General features: G+C 41.9%; 1 protein-coding gene across 1 annotated transcript in view; it reads right to left on the reverse strand.

Annotated features, from left to right (window-relative positions):
• PAPLN (papilin, proteoglycan like sulfated glycoprotein) overlaps positions 1-11,507 on the reverse strand; it is a 49,305-nt gene extending 37,798 nt beyond the window's left edge. Inside the window, exon 1 of the mRNA XM_041402214.1 lies at positions 11,389-11,507. Within this exon, the coding sequence (XP_041258148.1) occupies positions 11,389-11,397 (9 nt within the window). The 5' untranslated portion in view covers positions 11,398-11,507. The remainder of the gene's footprint in view (positions 1-11,388) is intronic.
• Between the last annotated feature and the right edge of the window lie 7,370 nt (positions 11,508-18,877).

Here is an 18,877-nt window from a genome sequence, read left to right on the forward strand (position 1 = left end):
AAAATCCAATAATTCATCATGGACAGCTATAGCTAGATTCTGCCATGAGCAGTTACATCCCCTCTGCAGAGCTAGAAGAGAGATCAGGTCATGTAGGCTGGTATGGCAGCATAAAACAGCTCCTAAATTTGGGGGGTTATCCACATTTGGGACTACAATACTTTGTTGGTATATTCCCTGTTGCTACTTAATTCTTCCTCTTTTGAGTTGCAGTCCACACCTGTCTGTCAGCAAAGCTCTCAGCTGTCACAGGGACACTTCAGCCACTACAGACTAAATCTTTCTCATCACCACTTGTGACCAGTTAAACCCAGGGAAAAAAAAAAAGACAGACTAGATATTCCTAGCACAGTTTATCTAGTTTGGGCTCCTTTCTAACTTGGAAAAGGAAAGGTAGAAGGATAAATTTTCCTTTCACAGTACACAAAAGCATCAAGGAATGAATGTTTATTTAATGAGTCCTTGTAACAATATCTGTTTTAATATTAAAACTTCATATATATCTCCTTTGGCCTGGCCTATTAAATCCAGATAAAATACAGATATGTATCACTATTAACAATGATAATGCTGATATAAAATCATTTTTGCATGAGGATATGACATCAGAACCAAGAAATACCCAAAATGAAACTCGGGTGATCTGGTATTTGAGTATTTCAGGTTACTATGAGCAGCCATTCTTCTTATCATCTTAGGCCTCAATGAACAGATTTTATTACAACTTTCTAAGTCTGTATATACCATGGATTTTAACACTCCCAACATTCACCACTCTGAGAATAAAAAGCTTCCTCCTAAATACTTTCTCTTTCAGATGTAAAAGCCACTAAAAAAATTCAGTTGTACCAAAGTTGGTGTGCAAAATAGTAATGAGCAGGGAAAATGGAATTGGGAAAACAAGCACTGATAAATTTCTCTCTCTAATTACTGAGCATTAGTCATAAGATTGATAAGAAAATGAAGATATAGGAGCTTTTTATATGAAAATATTATAATTAATTTTGGTTTAGTCATTCTTAGGAAACTGAGGGAAGACTGTGTATCCTCCATCCCCCACAGGCACTACTACTACTCTTCCTATTCAAATAAAGGAAGAAACAACCTGGGGATACCTTCCAGAAGACATGGAGAATGCTCTCTCTGCTGTAGAGGCCAATGACCACGTCAGGCTGGATCCATGTCACAACCCTACCAAGCATCCTACCCTTTCTCAGGGGAAGCACAGGCAAGAAGAGACCCTTTTGCTAAAAGACCTGTGTACACAAACTGCAAAGTTCCTCTGAATGACCTTATAATGTGCCCACAGCACTAGGAAAAGGCACTGTGAAAGCAACATCTTCCTTGAATGGTGTTGCCATCAGAGGTAAATATTTGAGATCAGCTCCTATTTCTACTACCAAGAGGAAAAAAAGTCATCTTTTCCCCAGCACTCCTCTCTCTCATATTCCATTTCCAGCCACCTCTAAGGTCCTCAGATACAGCTTTGAAAATCAAATCCTTGTTCTGTTGCTAATGAACTGTCTGCTCAGCTCTTTCTACCATCTGAGCCAAGAGGCAGACAGGGATCTGGGACCAAACCACATGAGGCTCCTGGAGAAGAGGCTAGAGGAGCAGGTTACCAGGGCTAGTGGGGCTCCCATTCCCCAGGCAGGTAGAATCTTGGATGTTTTTAGCCAGGCAGCAGAAAAAGATTCTCTGAGGAGACTAACTAAAATCAGAACCAATGTATGGGGCTACCCTGTACACCAAAACAGTGAGAGGTTACAGTCTGGTGCTTGTTTGTGATTTTGTGTCATTGCACTTGCATGGAAATTGCTATCATATGTCCCAAATTTAGCATTAAAATGTTTAAACCATCCAGACCTATTAAACTGGTCAAGAGATTCCAGGAAGGATCAGCAGAAGGAAGAACAGGACCGTCTGTATCCTGTGAAATTCCCCACTGGAAAAAAGATCCTGTATTTGATTACTGAGCATGAACAAACATTTTTAAATCTTCCTCAGACAAAGGATTCAGCATTGATTCCTTTCACCTTAGTTTCAACCACAACAGATGGGATTGAAGAATCTGTCTGAAACCTTAAAGAAAGGGTCAAGTTCTGTTTCTGGATTTAAAGGCCCTCTAACTCCTTGCAGGACCTGGGGTACAGCAGCATATGCTTATTCTGCTCGCTTGCCATTCTTCTCACTGCAGGCTGGATATGCGGGGGAAGGAATGAAAAGGACAGTGTTTTGCAGTTCTTTCCCTTGTAGCAACAGCAGCTGCTTCTCCAGCTTTCTTCAAACCTCCCCAGCTCCCTTTTCCCACTGTGTGCTAGAACAGCATCTCCACCCCTCCTCCACCCAGAAACAGCAGCAGAGCCTGAGGGGAAATGGTGACTTTATGCTCAAGCTATGGAACAGCTGCTGGAAAGCTCACAAGGAGGGATTCCTGCCATAGTGCTAAAATATGAAGTTATCTCAGGGAGAGGGTTTATGAGTTCACAACAAGAAAGGAACAACCAGAATCTTTAACAAGAAATAGAGGTGTGCCCACCTGAAACCTCTGCCCATACACCAGAAGAGATTAAAATTGTCTAGGCAGTCACATCTGGCATTAACTGCTTGGGTGAGATGAATAAAAGGCTTGGAGTGGGAAGTGGTTCCAGCCATTTGTGAGTTTGTTCAAAGAGAATCATCTTTAGAGTTGAGCTCTGGACTGTTTTCTATAGGAGTTGCTGATCCAAGCTTCTCTAAACACTGGAGAAATTCAAACTGGGATCTAACTTTAACAGCTTGGGAACCTTCTATTCCAAAACAGAAGGACGAGAGGACCACAGAGGAGATAGCTGGAATTTCCTAACTGAACAGAACACAAGAACTCCACTACCACTGGAAACTGGGTTAAGTACCCTTATTTCAGAGCTTAACACTGAACCCACTTAGGAAAAAAGCTTCTGCCTTTACAAACAGAAGTTCTAGAGAAGAAAGATGGGCAGAAAGATGGAGACTTCACTATAGTGGAGCCAGCAGTGAGCTGCTGTAAAAATATTTTATTTAGTTTGAAACTCTTATCCAGGGCCAGGCAGGCTTAGCAAGATCAGTCAAATCTTCATGAAGACCAGGAGTATGTTGTAGAATCAAGGACAGTTTTAATGACTCCTATATTTACTTTACATGTGTAAATCCTGCCTTCCAATGCACAAATAAAATTGCTTACTTAAACTTGGCCTCTTAACATTCATGTTCTTGGGGAAACAAGACCTACATTGCCTGTGTATATATGAAAAAATAACTTTGAATCAGTTGTCTAATTTCAGGGTCTCAAAAGCAATAAAGTTACATTTTGAGGGAAAAGATACTGGACCAAAATGAAGAGATGTGTTGAACTTTTAATCTATTTAGATGATGACTTTTTCCTTTCAGCAGGAACGAAATCCAAACTTAAAAGTAATGTTATGAATAACTTAGCCTTGTGTAAGCAAGAACTTAAGCTGTTTAGGCACTACAGAATCAGATCGCAAAGTCAGAATAAAACAAGTTTCATGAGTTCCACTGGTCACACATTTATCAGGTTTTCTCTATTTTTTTGAAAATAATTGGACAGCCAGAGTTTAGGACACTCTGTTTAGGACATATTCATCAGGTTTAGGATGCATTTATCAGGTTTTCTCTATTTATTTTGAAAATAATTGGACAGCCAGTGTTTAGGACACAAGACAGATCAGCCTTCTTTGGCCTGTGAACCACATTTCTAAATCATCTTTGGCCAAAGACACATATTACATGTGTGGGTCAGGGATTGTTCTAGGAGTGGTTCATAGGCAGAAGGCAAAAAGACCCCTTCAGGGTTCCTGCTTGTGTAATCTAGATGAGATTTAGCTGGACATGCATGTAAGTGGCAAAGCCACCCAGCATTACTGACTTTGGCAGGTCCTTACAAGTAATTTCATCTCCCTTTTAGGAATTTGAATTACCCAGTATGGATCTATCATTCCCTTTGAAGTAACCCTGACACAGAACCTGCCTTTGCATGCGCAGCTTCTGAGGTACAGGTTGGCCACCCTGGTAATAAATATTTACCTGCTGCAATATCAACAGAAATGGCTTATTGTAAAGTTTAACACATCCAGCACAAAAACAGATGTTGCCACAGGGATCCCACTACTCACAGGTTTTCAGAAATTCCTTCCCTTTCCTCTACTCACTCCCCTTTAACACATCAGATCTCACTTTGATGTTATATTTTTAGAAATGTGGTTGAAGGAGGTGGGAAGCCAGAATGGGCAACATATCATCATCCTGTTATTCACTGACAGAAATGTTTTGAGTCATTGACTGAGAGAAAAGTCTTTGAGCTTTTAGATTCACTACATTTTCTAAAGACATTATGATTTTTGCTTTGCTCTAAAAACCATCCAGCATATCTTTGTTCGAGCTTGCTTTTGTTTGCCTTGACAACTGAGAAGTACCTTTTAAGTTTTTGCCGGAAGAATTAAAAAGGAAAAACATACACACAGAGAGAGAAGCTAAGATGAAGGTGGGGAGACAAAGGGGCTCCATGGAACAGGGATCAAGGATAGGGAAACACCTCCCTTTGCTTAGGATGTGAGCTGAGTGAGGAGAGCACAAGGACCACATCACACAGCCTAGAGGAGTCAGGAAACAAATCACCACTTTAGGCAGATGATATCATATTCAAGATACTTCTTAATATGCCTGTTTTCTTCCCCAAACACAGTCAATCATCCTTTTTTTTTTGGACAAATTTTCAAAGAAAATCGTGGGTCTTATGTCCTTTGGGTTGGGGCAGATAAGCCAAATAATGTCTATGTGCCCGTTAAAACAGAAGGATGATGAATTTCCTCTGTCTTGATCATGTCATGAACCACATCCATGAAGAGCTGCTTGTATACAAAGCAAAGGGTAAATGTTTATAAACGAGTTCAAACACAGGTCTGGCTGAAAGGGCTTAATGGGAAAGGAGAGAAAACAAAGAAAACACAAATTGTCTGAGCAGAAGTTTTATGGTGGTGTCTTTACCATTGGTATCCAGATTTAAAAATTCATTCTAAATACATGTTAGAAGTTGAAGAATCCTCATCAAGAAAGAAATCCCACTGAGACATACTTTCAGCCATATTATGCATATTATGGAAGACAAACTTTCAGCTAGAATATCTTTAAAATACACCTTGTTAAATAAAAAAAAAAAAAGTTAGAAAAACTTACTAATAAGCACAGCAGCAGAGCACCAGCTGGCTGGAGAACTGAGTAGTGGTAACACAGAAGCATCTTTGAGCCTGCTCTATCAATGATTTTCAAGTCAGCCTTCAGGCTGATTCCTAACATGAATGGACATTCCTAACATGTCTGCACCAGGACACCGCTTCATGTGGCTGACAAAGACTGACAATATTTTTTACAGAGGACTTCTACAGTAAAGAAAAGTTCAACAACACCTGGGCAAGCCACAACAGCCTCTGAATACTGAAATCACACAAAACAGTAGCTGAAAAATCATTAGGCTCAAGAGCAAGATCAACACACAGAAATTCCATTAAGGCCTCACACCATACCCTATGAGTGGGTGGGGAAGATGCAGACCTGCCTTGTTCTGGCTCTCCAAAATCCACAATCTCAGGCTTAGGTCAGTGAAGCACCATCTTCCAAGCAAATGTAATCACTATACCAGCCCTTTGCAGGTGCTAATACAGTAATTCATGAGGGCAATTTTCTGTCCACCTATTAATATCAGCTCAGATTCAATTTTATGCAACTAGCCTCCCACTATTAGGTTTGCAGCAAGAGATTTATTATAAAGAGTAAAGATAGGATTCTGCCTTCTATTTTGGTAGTCTCACTGTGCTTAGCTGTTAATTAAATCTGGGAGCATGTAGGGATAACGACAAGCACACAGACTGATTTAGACACTGCTAAAAGAAGCCACACACTGCCTATGGAAAATACATGACAAGGATATAATGCTCCAAACATAATTGAAGAGGAATGGCTGACAATCTTTTACATTTACTACTGTCCTGTCACAGCTTAAGATTCATTTCTATGAGTTATTTAGCCTGACCTAAAATATCACCTGACACTGAGCACTGGTGCTGTTTATAAATAATAGAATGGATTGGGTTGGAAGGAACCTTAAAGATCATTTAGTTCAACCCCCCTGCCATGGCCAGGGACACCTCCACTAGATCAGGTAGTTCAAAGCACCATCTGACCTGGCCTTGAACACTTCCAAGCATGGGGCATTCCCTGTTTTCCTGGCCAACCTGTTTATTGCCTTACCACTTTATGAATAAAGAATTTCCTCCTAATACCTCGTCTAAATCTCCCCTCTTTTAGTTTAGAACCATTATCCCTTGTGCTATCACTACCTGCTGACATAAAAAGTGACTCATCATCTTTTTTTTAAGTCCCCTTTAAACACCAGAAGGTAGCAATAAGGTCTCTCTGGAGCCTTCTCTTCTCCAGGCTGAACAATGCCAGCTCTCTCAGCCTTTCTTCATAGACGAGGTGTTCCAGCCCTCTGAGCAAATTGTGGCCTCCTGTGGACCCACTCCAGCAGCTCCATGTCTTTCTTATGAGGATTCCAGACCTGGATACATTATTCCAGATGGGGTCACAAGGGCAGAAGAGGAGAATCCCCTCCATTTCCCTGCTGGCCATGCTGCTCTGGATGCAGCCCAGGTGGGTTTTCTGGGCTGTGAGCGCACACTGACAGCTCATGTGCAGCTTTTCTCCCATGACAACTGCCAAGTTCTTCATATGGGACCACATCAAAAGCCTTACAGAAGTCTAGGTAGCTGACATCAGTCAGTCTTCCTTTGTCAGTCACTGCAGTCACTCCACCACAGAAGGGCACCAGGTTGGGCAGGCAGGATTTGCTCTTTAGTGAAGCCATGCTGGCATGTCTGGCATTACCTCCTTGTCTTGCATGTTTACACACTGTGTTGAGGAGGATCTGCTCCACAATCTTCCCAGGCACAAAGGGGAGGCTCACTAGTTTTAGTTCCCTGGGACTTCCTTTATCCTCCTTTCAAAAATAGGAAAAATATTTTCCTTTTTCCAATCACTGGGGGGTTTTCCTGACTGCCATGACTTTTCAAATATCATGGAGAGTGGCTTGACAACCAGATCAGTCAGTTCCCTCAGGATCCTGGTATGCATCTCATTAGGCCCCACAGACTTGTGCCTATTCAGTTTCCACAGGTAGTCTCAAAAGTTGGGAGGGACTTCTCCCCAGCCCCCATCTGAGCATGTTACCCAGCTAACACTAATCTTTTACAATTCAAATTTTTGAGAATTCTTAGGGAAATAAAGGATTTTCATGCTAGAAGATTGCTTCAAATTTATTTGACTTCATTCCGTCCTAAATATAAACACGGCAATTTCTGTGCTGCACAATGGGTTAAAAAATAAAAACGAAAAAGGAGCGTTATTTCAAGAGGAGATTTTAAAACCATGTAAATTTTTCTCTGCCTCTCTTTGCAAGATTCACATCTCTGTCCACTGAGAGGATGTTAGGACTACATTCAACAGTATGCTTGTGGTATATATGCACAGGGAACACCTGTAAAACCTTTAAATAAATTTGCTGGGGGACTAATAATAGACAGGGAAACACGAGACTATTTACCCTAAAGCTCATGTGGGTTTTGATTGCTGCTGCCTCTATATTGTTTCTGGAAGCCAAGATAGAATTTTTCATTTAAAGCTAACTCAGTTATATATATATATAGATATATATATATAAACATGTCAAACACACCGCACTTGTACAGGTACATCTCTTCCCTAAGGAATTACCCCCACAGACTGTGATGCAGACACACCTTCAGTGGTATGAGGCAGAAATTCCCCCAGAGAAATCTGTGGGCTTTCTTACATTACTGTGCAAGAGAAAGATGAGTAACATGAGGTGAATTAAAAAAAAACCAAAAATGGAACAAAATCACAACCTAAACCAGAACTTTAGATTAACAAATTTAGGAGGGAAAATATGTGCTAGTGGAATTGGGGCTGCTGTCTCTGAGAATACAGGCCCTAGCATCTTTCATCTGTCACTAAAAATTAACTTCATAAAAAATGATCTTAGGAGGGTGTGATCACACTGCAGTGCCTGGAGAGCTCTCAAAGGAAGCACATGCTCGACGGTGTGATCACAGTGAAATGGCAACGGTGTGATCTAAAAATAAATCGGTTCTTTCCTCTGAAGCTGGTTTCTCCCACAGATGCCCAAGCTAGAGCCTCCAATTACTGCTTTAAGGGCTAGGCAGAGAAATAAACAACTGCTTTAAGGGCTAGGCAGAGAAATAAACAATCTGTGGATGGCCTTTGTTTTCTATACATCGCATCTGCATGTCAGGAAGGTGATCTTGTTTCTGTGTGAGAAAGCATAAACAAATGATTTGATCATACGCTATGCATATGAGTAGACACCCACTCAAGTACTTTAATATAAAAGTCCCTTCTCAAATATCTAGCAACCCTTATTGTTCATTGTCCAAGACAAGACTGGACCACAACAAATCACAGTTCAGACCCAGGAGTGCTAAAAATTGAGCCTGTGAAGCTGTATCCAGCAGAGCATCATTTTGGGAGAAGTAAGTCCTTTTGACAAGACCATCATACAGTGGGCATAACTGCAAAATGACTGTCCTGAATCCAAGCAATCATCCATCACTGTCTGGGCTCAATAGCTGTGCCAGGTACACTGCAGGGCTCACAGCATTTCTGCATCCTCCTTCCCTAAGAGCAGACCTAAGAGCAAAGCAACCCATTTCCTCTGGTGCTCACTGAGCATCAATAGGCCACTGGGAAAACATTTCCCCTTCATTCAGCTGATGATGAGCCTGTAATACTAATTGTGAGGATGACTGTAATTTCATGCTGTGTATTCTATGTGCTGTTCTCATACAAAACACAGATCCCATCCTCTTACAAAAAAAAGCTGTTTGTTTGCTGTGAATTATAAGTCACTAGGTACATACATGAACAAACAAAATGGTTAACATCTTATTAACATTTCAGGTCCCCACTGAGCAAACAGAACGCCTTCTGGTAGCCTAAGCTTTACATGTCCTGAGGCACAGAAGAGTTTTTTGCCTTATATTCAGAAGAAAGAGTCCACAATCAAAATCATGGGTAGTTGTTGTTTTTTTTGTCTTGGTGGTTTTTTTTTTTTTTTTCTTTCAGGTTTCCTATTTTAACAGAACAAAAAGAATAAACTTTGCACCTTTGACTCAAAAAGTGCTACCAAGAAAACCAGTTACAACAATGTAGCTGCTTTCCTGCTTTCTCAACCCTTTTAGCAAGTCTGGACATGGCCATTCACCTAGACTCCCAAAGAATCTTGGTGCCTAATTTGAGAAGCAATTAATCCCTGAAGCAGATAGATTAGGTGATCTCTATGTGCATTCTCCTTTGTTGAGCTGGTTAGCAGCTGGATCTGAGAGAGTCCATCCCAAAGCCAAAGGGAAGTGACCTGCATCAGAAGTTACTGCAGTTACTGAACAGCAACATTTGAGAACATGCATTCCCTCCCACTTGTTTACACAGTGGTGGCTATTTTCCTTTAAAATCGAGAAAATTTGGGGTTTTGCCTAATATTCTTTTTAACATAAATACATATAGAGACCAGCAAACAAAGCTCTACATCTTTGCTTGAAAATCACCTCAAATCACTCGTCACACATCTTCCATCAAATACTACATTCAGTATGGATTGTTTACTAGCAAACAGATTTGGAATAGGCAAATGTTACAAAGAAACTATCCTAAACTCAGCTTTTCTGAGCTGCCATCAAGCACTCAAACTCATGGAAAAAAATATTTCAAAACCAAATACCTTTAAGGTGTCAGAATACTTCACAGTGGATAAGAACCTGAAAACAGGCCCAAAATAGAAGTCTCAAGTATCTTACACTGGGCAGAAAAAAAACCATAACACTTCCAGAGATAGCAAATTTGCTCTGTTTTTTTTTCCTTTTACCAATCAATTAATTCACTGACATGAACAAATATTATTTTAAGTTAGTGCCATACCAAAGACACTTGGTGACTTTATCCACCCTTGTTCCTCATCACAAACAGCTCCCTTTGCTCCCTGTAAGTGCAGAGCAGCTGTCCTGGAGCCCAGAGTGAGGCTGTCCCATACACACATGGCTGTGTAGCACATTGGCTCATCCTCACACTGCACCTCAGAAAGAATGGCTCTTCATGGCTGCAGAGACTGGGAGTGCTCTGGCATTAGAGTGCGTGGTACATCTCTGGGAAGCCAGGATAAAAGAGGTAAGCTGCAGGTCAGTTTACAACAGAGCTGTGGAAAGGCCTCCTAAGTATAGTGTAGAAGGGTAAATGCGTGTTTTTTTCCAAACAAGGGTACATGTGTGTTTGTTACTTTCCAAAGTAACAAACAAAGGTGTTTACAAAGTAATTTAAAGGTCTCTACCGGGAGACCTAAAGAAGCACACCATCTCCCTAAACTCCTATACTAATACCAGTCCTAGGGACTCCGTTCAAAGCTAACATTTCCTTCATCAAAGCTTTGAAACTCAGTTTCAAATCACCTGTTCCTCAACTTCCACCTGACCACCCACCCACAAGGAACACCCAGCGCACCAGGCACACCTACTGCCCTCCCACATTGCTTCCAGACCATTACCTCCTCCCTCTGGGACAGGTCCCTGGAGCCGCCACCTTGGCCTGCCTCACCCCTCAGACTCTCTGAGGGATGGGAGACCCGGTCCCCTTTCACAGACAGGTCTGGTGGCTCCGAGGCATGGCTCGGCCGGCCTCCCTCGCAGCTGCCCTCACGCAGCTGAAAGCAGCAGCGGGTGATGCGGGGCCGCGCCCTCCCCTCAGCCCCCGCTGGGCCCCGAGCAGGAGCGGGGGTGCTAGCCGGGGGCTGCGAGAGTCCCAGCGCCCAGACAGGCTTTTATTCCCGCGGGCCAGAGCTCCGTTTCTGCCCTCAATAGCCCGGCTGCGTGTGCCTGGCAGCCCGTGCTAACGGAGCGTGTGTGATCCCGGCGGGCTCACATCGCCCGCATCCCGTCACACCGGCGCCTCCCGGGCACCTGCCTGCTCCCCCCAGCCGCAACACCAGGAACAGCGCCTCAATGCCACCGGGGTTAACTGCGTGCCAAAGGTACGCATGTTCACCAAACTCAGGGAGCATCTTCTTCCCTCCTTTCTGAGAAATAAAATTCTGCAGTCATAAGGACTCTGGCCTCTCCTCTCCTCTATACTCTTTTAACTGAAAGGAAAGAAAAAAAGGTGGGAAATGAGAAATAGTTTAAAGCGCACAAACAGCACTGAAATGACTAATAGAGAATAGATATCCAGGTAGAGGGATCAGGAGACAGCCCAGAACACAGCGCCAACTCCTACCTTCTGCATGTGCCTGTGACAGGTGAGCACAAACGTTGGAGACACTCTGCACTCAAGCTCCAGAACCCACTTTCCAATCGTTCTTGTTGAAACAGTGGCACTTCAGTGCTCTTCTCCCCTGCTTCTGTTTGGTTACTAATCCTTACTGCACAGGAAAAGCAGAGTTGTATTTCATTTAACCCATTCAGTCTCTCAGTTTCTTCTCAAGAGTTTTCACTTTTGCTTTGGGAAACCAGCACCGTAAGCATGCACACAGGCACGCCTGCCTTGGAATTGTTTCTGGCTTCTGTAGTCTGTGTGTGAGCACACACATGAGCTCCAAACTGTGCCTAAAGCTGTTGCAGGGGTGGAGCCCTTTGTAACTGGTTTTATTTTAGCTGCAGGCATCATATCAAAAGAGAGAAAGCTATCCACAGATCCCTTCAGTATTAATTTTCAGTAAGTTCTCAACTCTGAAAAAAAACCAAAAAAAATTTTACATTTACTTTAAAACTACAGCCTGAATCACAGTTCACAAATAAGCTTTTGACAAAAGAAACTTTGAACTTAAATACAATTCACAGCTAGACTTGGGTCTAGGCAAAGTTAAGCAGACCCCCTAAAATCTGAAAATAACAGTAATTTGGATACAGACCTAAATTTAACCAAAGACAATGGCAGCACAGGTTTCTCTATTTTTTTCCTCTGACAAATGCCATAGAACTCAGAAACCCCCTGAAAACTTCTGTGAAGGAACAAATTAACAACATAAAAACTGTTAAAGGAAAAGAAATCTAGTTGGACACATTACAAGGGAAAACTTGTGGTTTTAATCATGTGGATACTAGAGAAAACATTGCATAATAACTTATGTGTTGCTCTTGTTTTATTTTGCAAACAGATAAATCTGCCCCCCCATTGATTTTGTCCCCTGCTTCATATAAAACAAATAAATCATGAAATATAGAGACCACAGATCTAGAAAAATATATTTTGGTCCAGCTTAACAGCTACCAGAATTTCAGCCCTATTTAATATTACGACCGAGGTTTCCTAGATTATGAGAATAGCTTTAAAGTTTTAAGTTTGAGTTGGTCTTTCATGTTTTGCCTTCCAGTTTTAGAGTCCTTTTTCATCGGTAGTTCATTTGTAACTATAAGAGAGAGAACATTGCTTTCCAAAGGAAAGATGAAGCTTCTACTTTCAGGTAACTCCACATGTTGGATCTTCCATGGAAGACATCAAGATGCGCAATGAAATCTCCAGAACTGGTATCACTACTGTCCTCTTGGCCATGCTGCTGCTTTAGATAATCAAAAATGACAGTATCCTTGCCAACTGCTGACAAGCCTAGATGTGCACAGCTCCAAATGGAAGTTTCTAGCAGACTCATAAATACATCAGATACAGAAGCAATTTTATTCCAGGGATATGGCTCTCTTACCCTGCTGTTCAGTCCCTGTCTAGCAGCTAGCCATGAAAGGTACACAGCACTCAAATCCTACCATTACTCATCCCACAGGGGACAGAGTTCAAATAAAAGTCACATCTTTTCCACAAGCAAAAGCAATCCTGTACTTTCCTGTCAAAGCTAACTCTGCCACAATAAACAAGGATGGTTTCCTAACAGGAAACTCAACACAAATTGGCAACACCTTCACCAAGCAAGCAGGGGAACCACAAGATATTGAGAGACACAATACACCCCAGAAGGACATCTAATGGTGGTGCAGGTGAATGGCTACCTATGTTATCCTTGTCAGGAGAAACAAAAATTGGACATTGTTAATGCCTAATTAACAATAGAGAAATTATTGTCCTGCCTCCTTAGATTCGAATTTTCTTTTAAGAAAAATAAATTTGGGCTTTGGGCCAAGCTGTGATCCCTCCTTTTGCATCAGAAAGTGGTTACACGAGCATGTGCTTTTTCTTTTTCCACTTGTACTCTCAATTAGCCACTGGCTAATGCCATCCTGCTAGGTGTCACCTTATATCCCAACCCTTCATGATATTTGGTCAAACCAAAAACTGAAGCCCTGGCTTTCTATGAATAAACCAAACTTTCAGATCAGTTTAAAGCTTTTAGCCCATTGGCAAGAAAAAGCTGGAAATCCAATCCCAAAGGTTCAAAAACTAGAAGGCAAGGCCCCCCCAGCTTCAGATGAATTTATAAATACCCAATCATTAAAATGCATCTCATAGCAGTGGGACCCTCAATTAATGTTTCTTTTTTAAATACCAAGCTTAATAATGTTCTTGTAGTTCTTGTGTTCTTGTTGATAAGCTACAAGGGAGTACAGAGACCGGGAAAATATGACTGCTCACACTGGAATCTAGCCAGGATACATCCAAAAAACAGCTGTGCCTACTGCATTAAAGCAGATACTGTGTAAACACATCTGGATTAATTTTAACCCCATGCAGACTTAATAGATGAGCTCCTGAGATGCTGAAATAAAAAGAGAACTGAGCAGACTTTTACCACAACTAAGCAACATGAAACATCACTTAAATTTCTTTTATTAAAAAAAAAAGGGAAGGAATAATCTGCTCATACTTCCTGGTTCCAGCAGTGATGTGACGAAATCAGAAGGTGTTAGTGTAGGATTTGAGATCGAGGCCAGTGCTTACCTAGAAAAAGACAATGCAAATATGAAGTAAACCTTTGCCCTGTGGTTTCACAGAAAGTTTTGCATATGTACCTTTCCTCTGGGAGAAAGGACATCATCCTTGTGTTGAAATTGTTTTCACCACTTGCCCTTTAGTGAACACAAGATAATTCACTGATTCAAGACCATTCCCATCTCTTGGTAAGACACTGATGGGTCACTGTGGAATGAACCCAGCAGGACCACAGGCATTTGCCTCTTGCCACTAGGTCTATCCCGTGGCTAATTGGGCATCTGGGTGTCCCAGATGAGGTCAAGAAGAAAGAGCCAAGATGAATGCATAGTGAATGGATACTGCTCAACACGATATCTCTTCTAGCCTGATCACTGCAGTGCTTTTGGCAAGAAGCAACCTCTACAGGAGCTGTGGCATTGGGATTTCAACAGTTACATGGCTAGAGGTCAACAGTAAAACTTCTGCTCTTTCTCTTTTGTTATACCTTTCATGGGGATAAACTACTAGGATTCCTTACTGCCAGAGGCTGTTTCCAAAGACTGTCTGAAGATATGCATGCTTTACTGGACAGGGCTCCAGTACAACTAGTTCTGGCTAACACAGCCCTGTGGCACTTAGCTGGTCACCAGATGCCCACCATGGTGCTCTATCACTCCTCAGCCTCAACACGACAGAGAGAGAAAAACTGGTGGAAAAACTTGTCAAACATGATAAATACAGGAAGATTACTCACTGGTTGCTATCATGGGCAAAACAGACTTGACTTCAGAGAAATTAGTTACTGAGAAATAAAACTAAACCACCCTGTTTCTTCCCCAGGGGGTACTTAACACCTAACTGTTCTACCTCCTGTCCTCTCCCACTGAGCAAAACCAAAAAATTCAAGCAAGACTCACAAAGCCTCCAAAAGAGAAGCTTGGGCATTCATGCAAGGAAGAGAAGAATCTGTGTTCTGCTTGGTTTCAGAATTTGAACCTCCCAGGAGACTACTGTGAGCAGGAAACCATGGCACATTTCAAACTGGTGTTCTTGGTTGCTCACTTTGCCATTTAGCCAAAGAGCAAGGATCTGGGGTGTTGTGATTATGGCTGGGTCACATTGTTAAAAAAATGGGATGTGTACCTTGCTTTGCTTTCAGAATAATGTCCAGTTTCTTAGATAAGAGCAATGGCCTAATCAAGGGAAATGGACAGCCATTACATTTAGCCGACTACTGGCATTTTACCCAGGGGATATGCTCAAATATTTCCTAGCACAGGACAATACTGAACAGTAATCTTACATCCTAGGCAAGTGTGTGTTGATGACTGAAGGAGAAGGTAAAGAAATAAGGGCCTCTGGGATGTCAAATCAAGCCCACTGCTACTGAGGACATCACAGCATATCTCTCCATCAGCTGCACAAGAATTTGAAAATTGTAGGCTTCAGCTTACTCTGAAAACAACCAGACTTTTGACACATTGATTTTTTAACTTATGATTTTTTTAAAGAAATGACAGTAAAGTAAGTTTTGATTCAACCTGAACTGAGTTTTTTTTCAAACTTGAACAGTGCACCAGTAACTGAATTCTTCCCAGACTCTTACCCACCTTTGCAAGATAGGCATGTCATTTAGTCCTCTGAATGACAGCTTCTCAGTATACAGAATGAATCCTGTCAACCCTTCAGGAAAAGTAGCTCAATTCCATGTTCAGAAGACATTACAAAGTCTTTAGAGGAAGAGTGGAAAGTGTATTACACACCAATGGGCTCTGCTGTACAAGTTAACTGCACCAAAGCCTGTTGTCCTCTTGCAGTATGGCTTGCACTGGTTTATCTCTGCTGTAGAGGCCTGGCCACACATGGACTCTTTCACGTGCTGAGGGCTGCTGCAGAGGAGCTGACCTGTACAACTTTTGTATAGATACAGCTACAAGCAGAGCTGATTTTATTGTGGTTTGCCAGCATGCAGCCACTGAGGTCAGCAACGAAAGAGAACAAAGAGGTATCAGCTTCATTCCTACCTAGTCTCCCTTTTTGGGCATTTTCACATAATGCAGCTCAGAACCTGGAAACCAATGCAGTCATCAATATTTTGCTGTAATCTGCTCCAGGAACAGAGCAACTCACAGGCACTTGGTCTGGCAGGATTCTCTTCTCTTAGTCCCTTCTTGACAACTGAGCCAATTGCCGTGCTGAGCTCTCCAAGAGAGCCTTCAAATAAATTTACTCTTTGTATTCAAAGAATTAGATACCTCTCTTCATCCATTTCCGAGATGAGTGAAATGGCAAGCTTGTCACTTCATATTTATTTTGATTCTCAACCAAATCAGGTGAGATTTTATTCAGGCCAGCTTTCTAAACAAGCTGATAGCGCTATAGCCAAGTTTCAGCTCTTCATCCTTAGGCTGTTTAAAGAAGAAAAGCAGCAGCATGTAATGATAATGTTGGTGTTCAAAAAGCAAAAAACATCTTCAAAGTGCTGTGACTAATTCCATGCAAAATTTGTTGTGAAAGGCACTCCAGTACACTGCACCTCAGGATACAAGTGGAGGCACTATTCCATTGCTAAGACTATATTTGGATACATAAAGATTTGCCTGTAAAAAACAGAGGAACTTCATGTAATGGAATGAACATTGTTTTAAACCAGCCCAACTACTCCTGAGTTTAAGTCATGTAAAACAAAACCAGGACACAACTGAGTCTATTGGAAGGGAAGTGGTGTTAAATTTTCTGGCATTGAATAGCACATCTAGTTTTTCTGATGTCTCACCCCAAATCTTAGGTTATTTACAGGAAATCATTCTAACAACTTTCCTTATAAGCAGACAATTTGAATCCTGCTAATTATTAAGAAACTGATCATAAGGATACTGTGATCCCATTTTGTTTTTCTGTGTCATGGATTTAAATATTGCGTAGGGCAAACTTGGCAGCCACACAGGGAATCTCATTTAGAGAGATTAACCTGTGAACACAGAGAGATTGGAGGGTCTCTGTCCACTCCTTGGTGCACAGGATTTAAACAGGAATAATTATATTCAGCAAGCATAAACACACACACTGAAAAAGTAATATATACATGCATTAAATGAGGCAATGCCTTATCCAGAACAGACACTCCCTCAGCTGTTTGTTTTCCTTTTATTTTGGTTTTACATTTTAATGATATTTAAAAGTAGAAGAAATCACAGGTGGTAAGCAGATTTGAGCTAGAGAACTGATTTCAAGGGAAAACATTTTTAGTTCTTATACAAATATAGTGATTAATGCTGGTTTCTCGTGCTCCCCAAGCTGTCACTGGTGAGCAAGGAGCAAAGAGTCAAGGCTGGCCATTTGTATTCAGATAACATTTGAAAACATAGAGGACAGTCTCCAAACTCCCAAATGTTTTCTGGATAATCCAATCTGCTCCACCCAAAATAGCAAAAAAATGAAAGTCTATATCACACGTATTTAACAAAACATGTTATCACACGAAACAAAACCAGAAAAACCCGTTCCCCATGGATGCCACACAATCATCAGCCCTTTGCTCAGAAGGCCTTGCCCAGGGCTCAGTCATGATCTGACTTTCCAAAGGCTTTGGACTGGGCATAGGCTGATGTGGCAGAGAGGAGGGCAAAGAAGGAACAGTGACCAGCTAACCAAAATTCTAGGCCTGATCTCAGTATTTTGTAATGACTGACAAAACTACTGTTATTTTCACCATGGCTGGACTGAGAAAGTCTTGCTGAGCTATTCTGCCCTGCCCAAACCTTTAGTGAAACCAAAGCAGGCAGGTTTCCCTTCCCTCCGAGCTGACCCCCTTTCCCCCCACAGAATGCACCTGGGTTCCTGGTGCCACACACACCCTGAGGCCCTCAGCAATGGAAATAGATTCTCTGCTTCTCACAGGCAGCAGCCCTTGCTGGGAATAGGGAGCTTGCCAGGCAGAGATAACAATACAGCAAAGCTTTGGAGGGAAGAAAGAAGCTGGCTACATCACAGCCAACATGAAGAAAGATCCTCCTGGAACTATTCCAGCTATTCTCCATTTAAACATTCATGCTTTTTCTCTCAGCTCTCTTTCCACACTCCCCCCAGAGATCTCATGCTATTCACAGTGGAGTCTAAAGTCACCTGCTTTTAGCTGGGCTTGGCACTGCCTACCACAAATGCTGCTTAGGAGATACAGAAGCAGAGAGAAAAGTTGAAAGCAAAACCTCTGACAAGCAATTCTCACCCCCACGCCCACATACATTTATCCCTCGTAATTCCCGGTCCATTTATACAAATTACTTCCGCTAAAGAAAAGTAAATCCGGTGCCAAAACATAGCCCTTTGGTTTAAAAAGTGTTATATTCAGCAGAGGTTTTAACTCTAGCATACTAAACACAGAGTCATTAGGATTTAACACTATTGAAATGGAAATGGAGACAGAAACCTTTCCAGTTCTTATACTTCACTTTGGAATTGGAAGAGGACAACACCGACTGTAATTGGATTAACAGATCCTCTGGAACCACATGTTCTTGATAGAAAGTACTTGGAAGCATGAGGCACGACATAAGCTCTTGCTGATGTCTTCCAGCATCAGGCAGCAAGGAAGCTGACACCCTACTAAGGACAGCATTACAGCCTTGCTCCCCAGCAGAGAAAAGTCAGCAACAAAACAGAGCAACAGGGACTGTCAAGATGATGATCCTTCTCTCCATCTCAGTAGACTCTCGCGGCACAGCTCTCTCAAGTGGCTCAAGGCAGTGACAGTTCTTTTCCCAGGCTCTGTCCTTGTGCAACCCCTACAGGGCATGAGAAGGTGCCCAGATCCTGGCAGCTGTTTCCATATGCCTATGGCTCAGATCTCTGACAAGGGATTCTGGAATGAGATTTCTCTCCCAGCATAATGAGGTCTTTAGTCATT

Source organism: Onychostruthus taczanowskii, unplaced genomic scaffold (genome assembly GCF_017590055.1).
Source record: "Onychostruthus taczanowskii isolate IOZ18803 unplaced genomic scaffold, ASM1759005v1 scaffold1, whole genome shotgun sequence".
NCBI lineage: Eukaryota > Metazoa > Chordata > Aves > Passeriformes > Passeridae > Onychostruthus > Onychostruthus taczanowskii.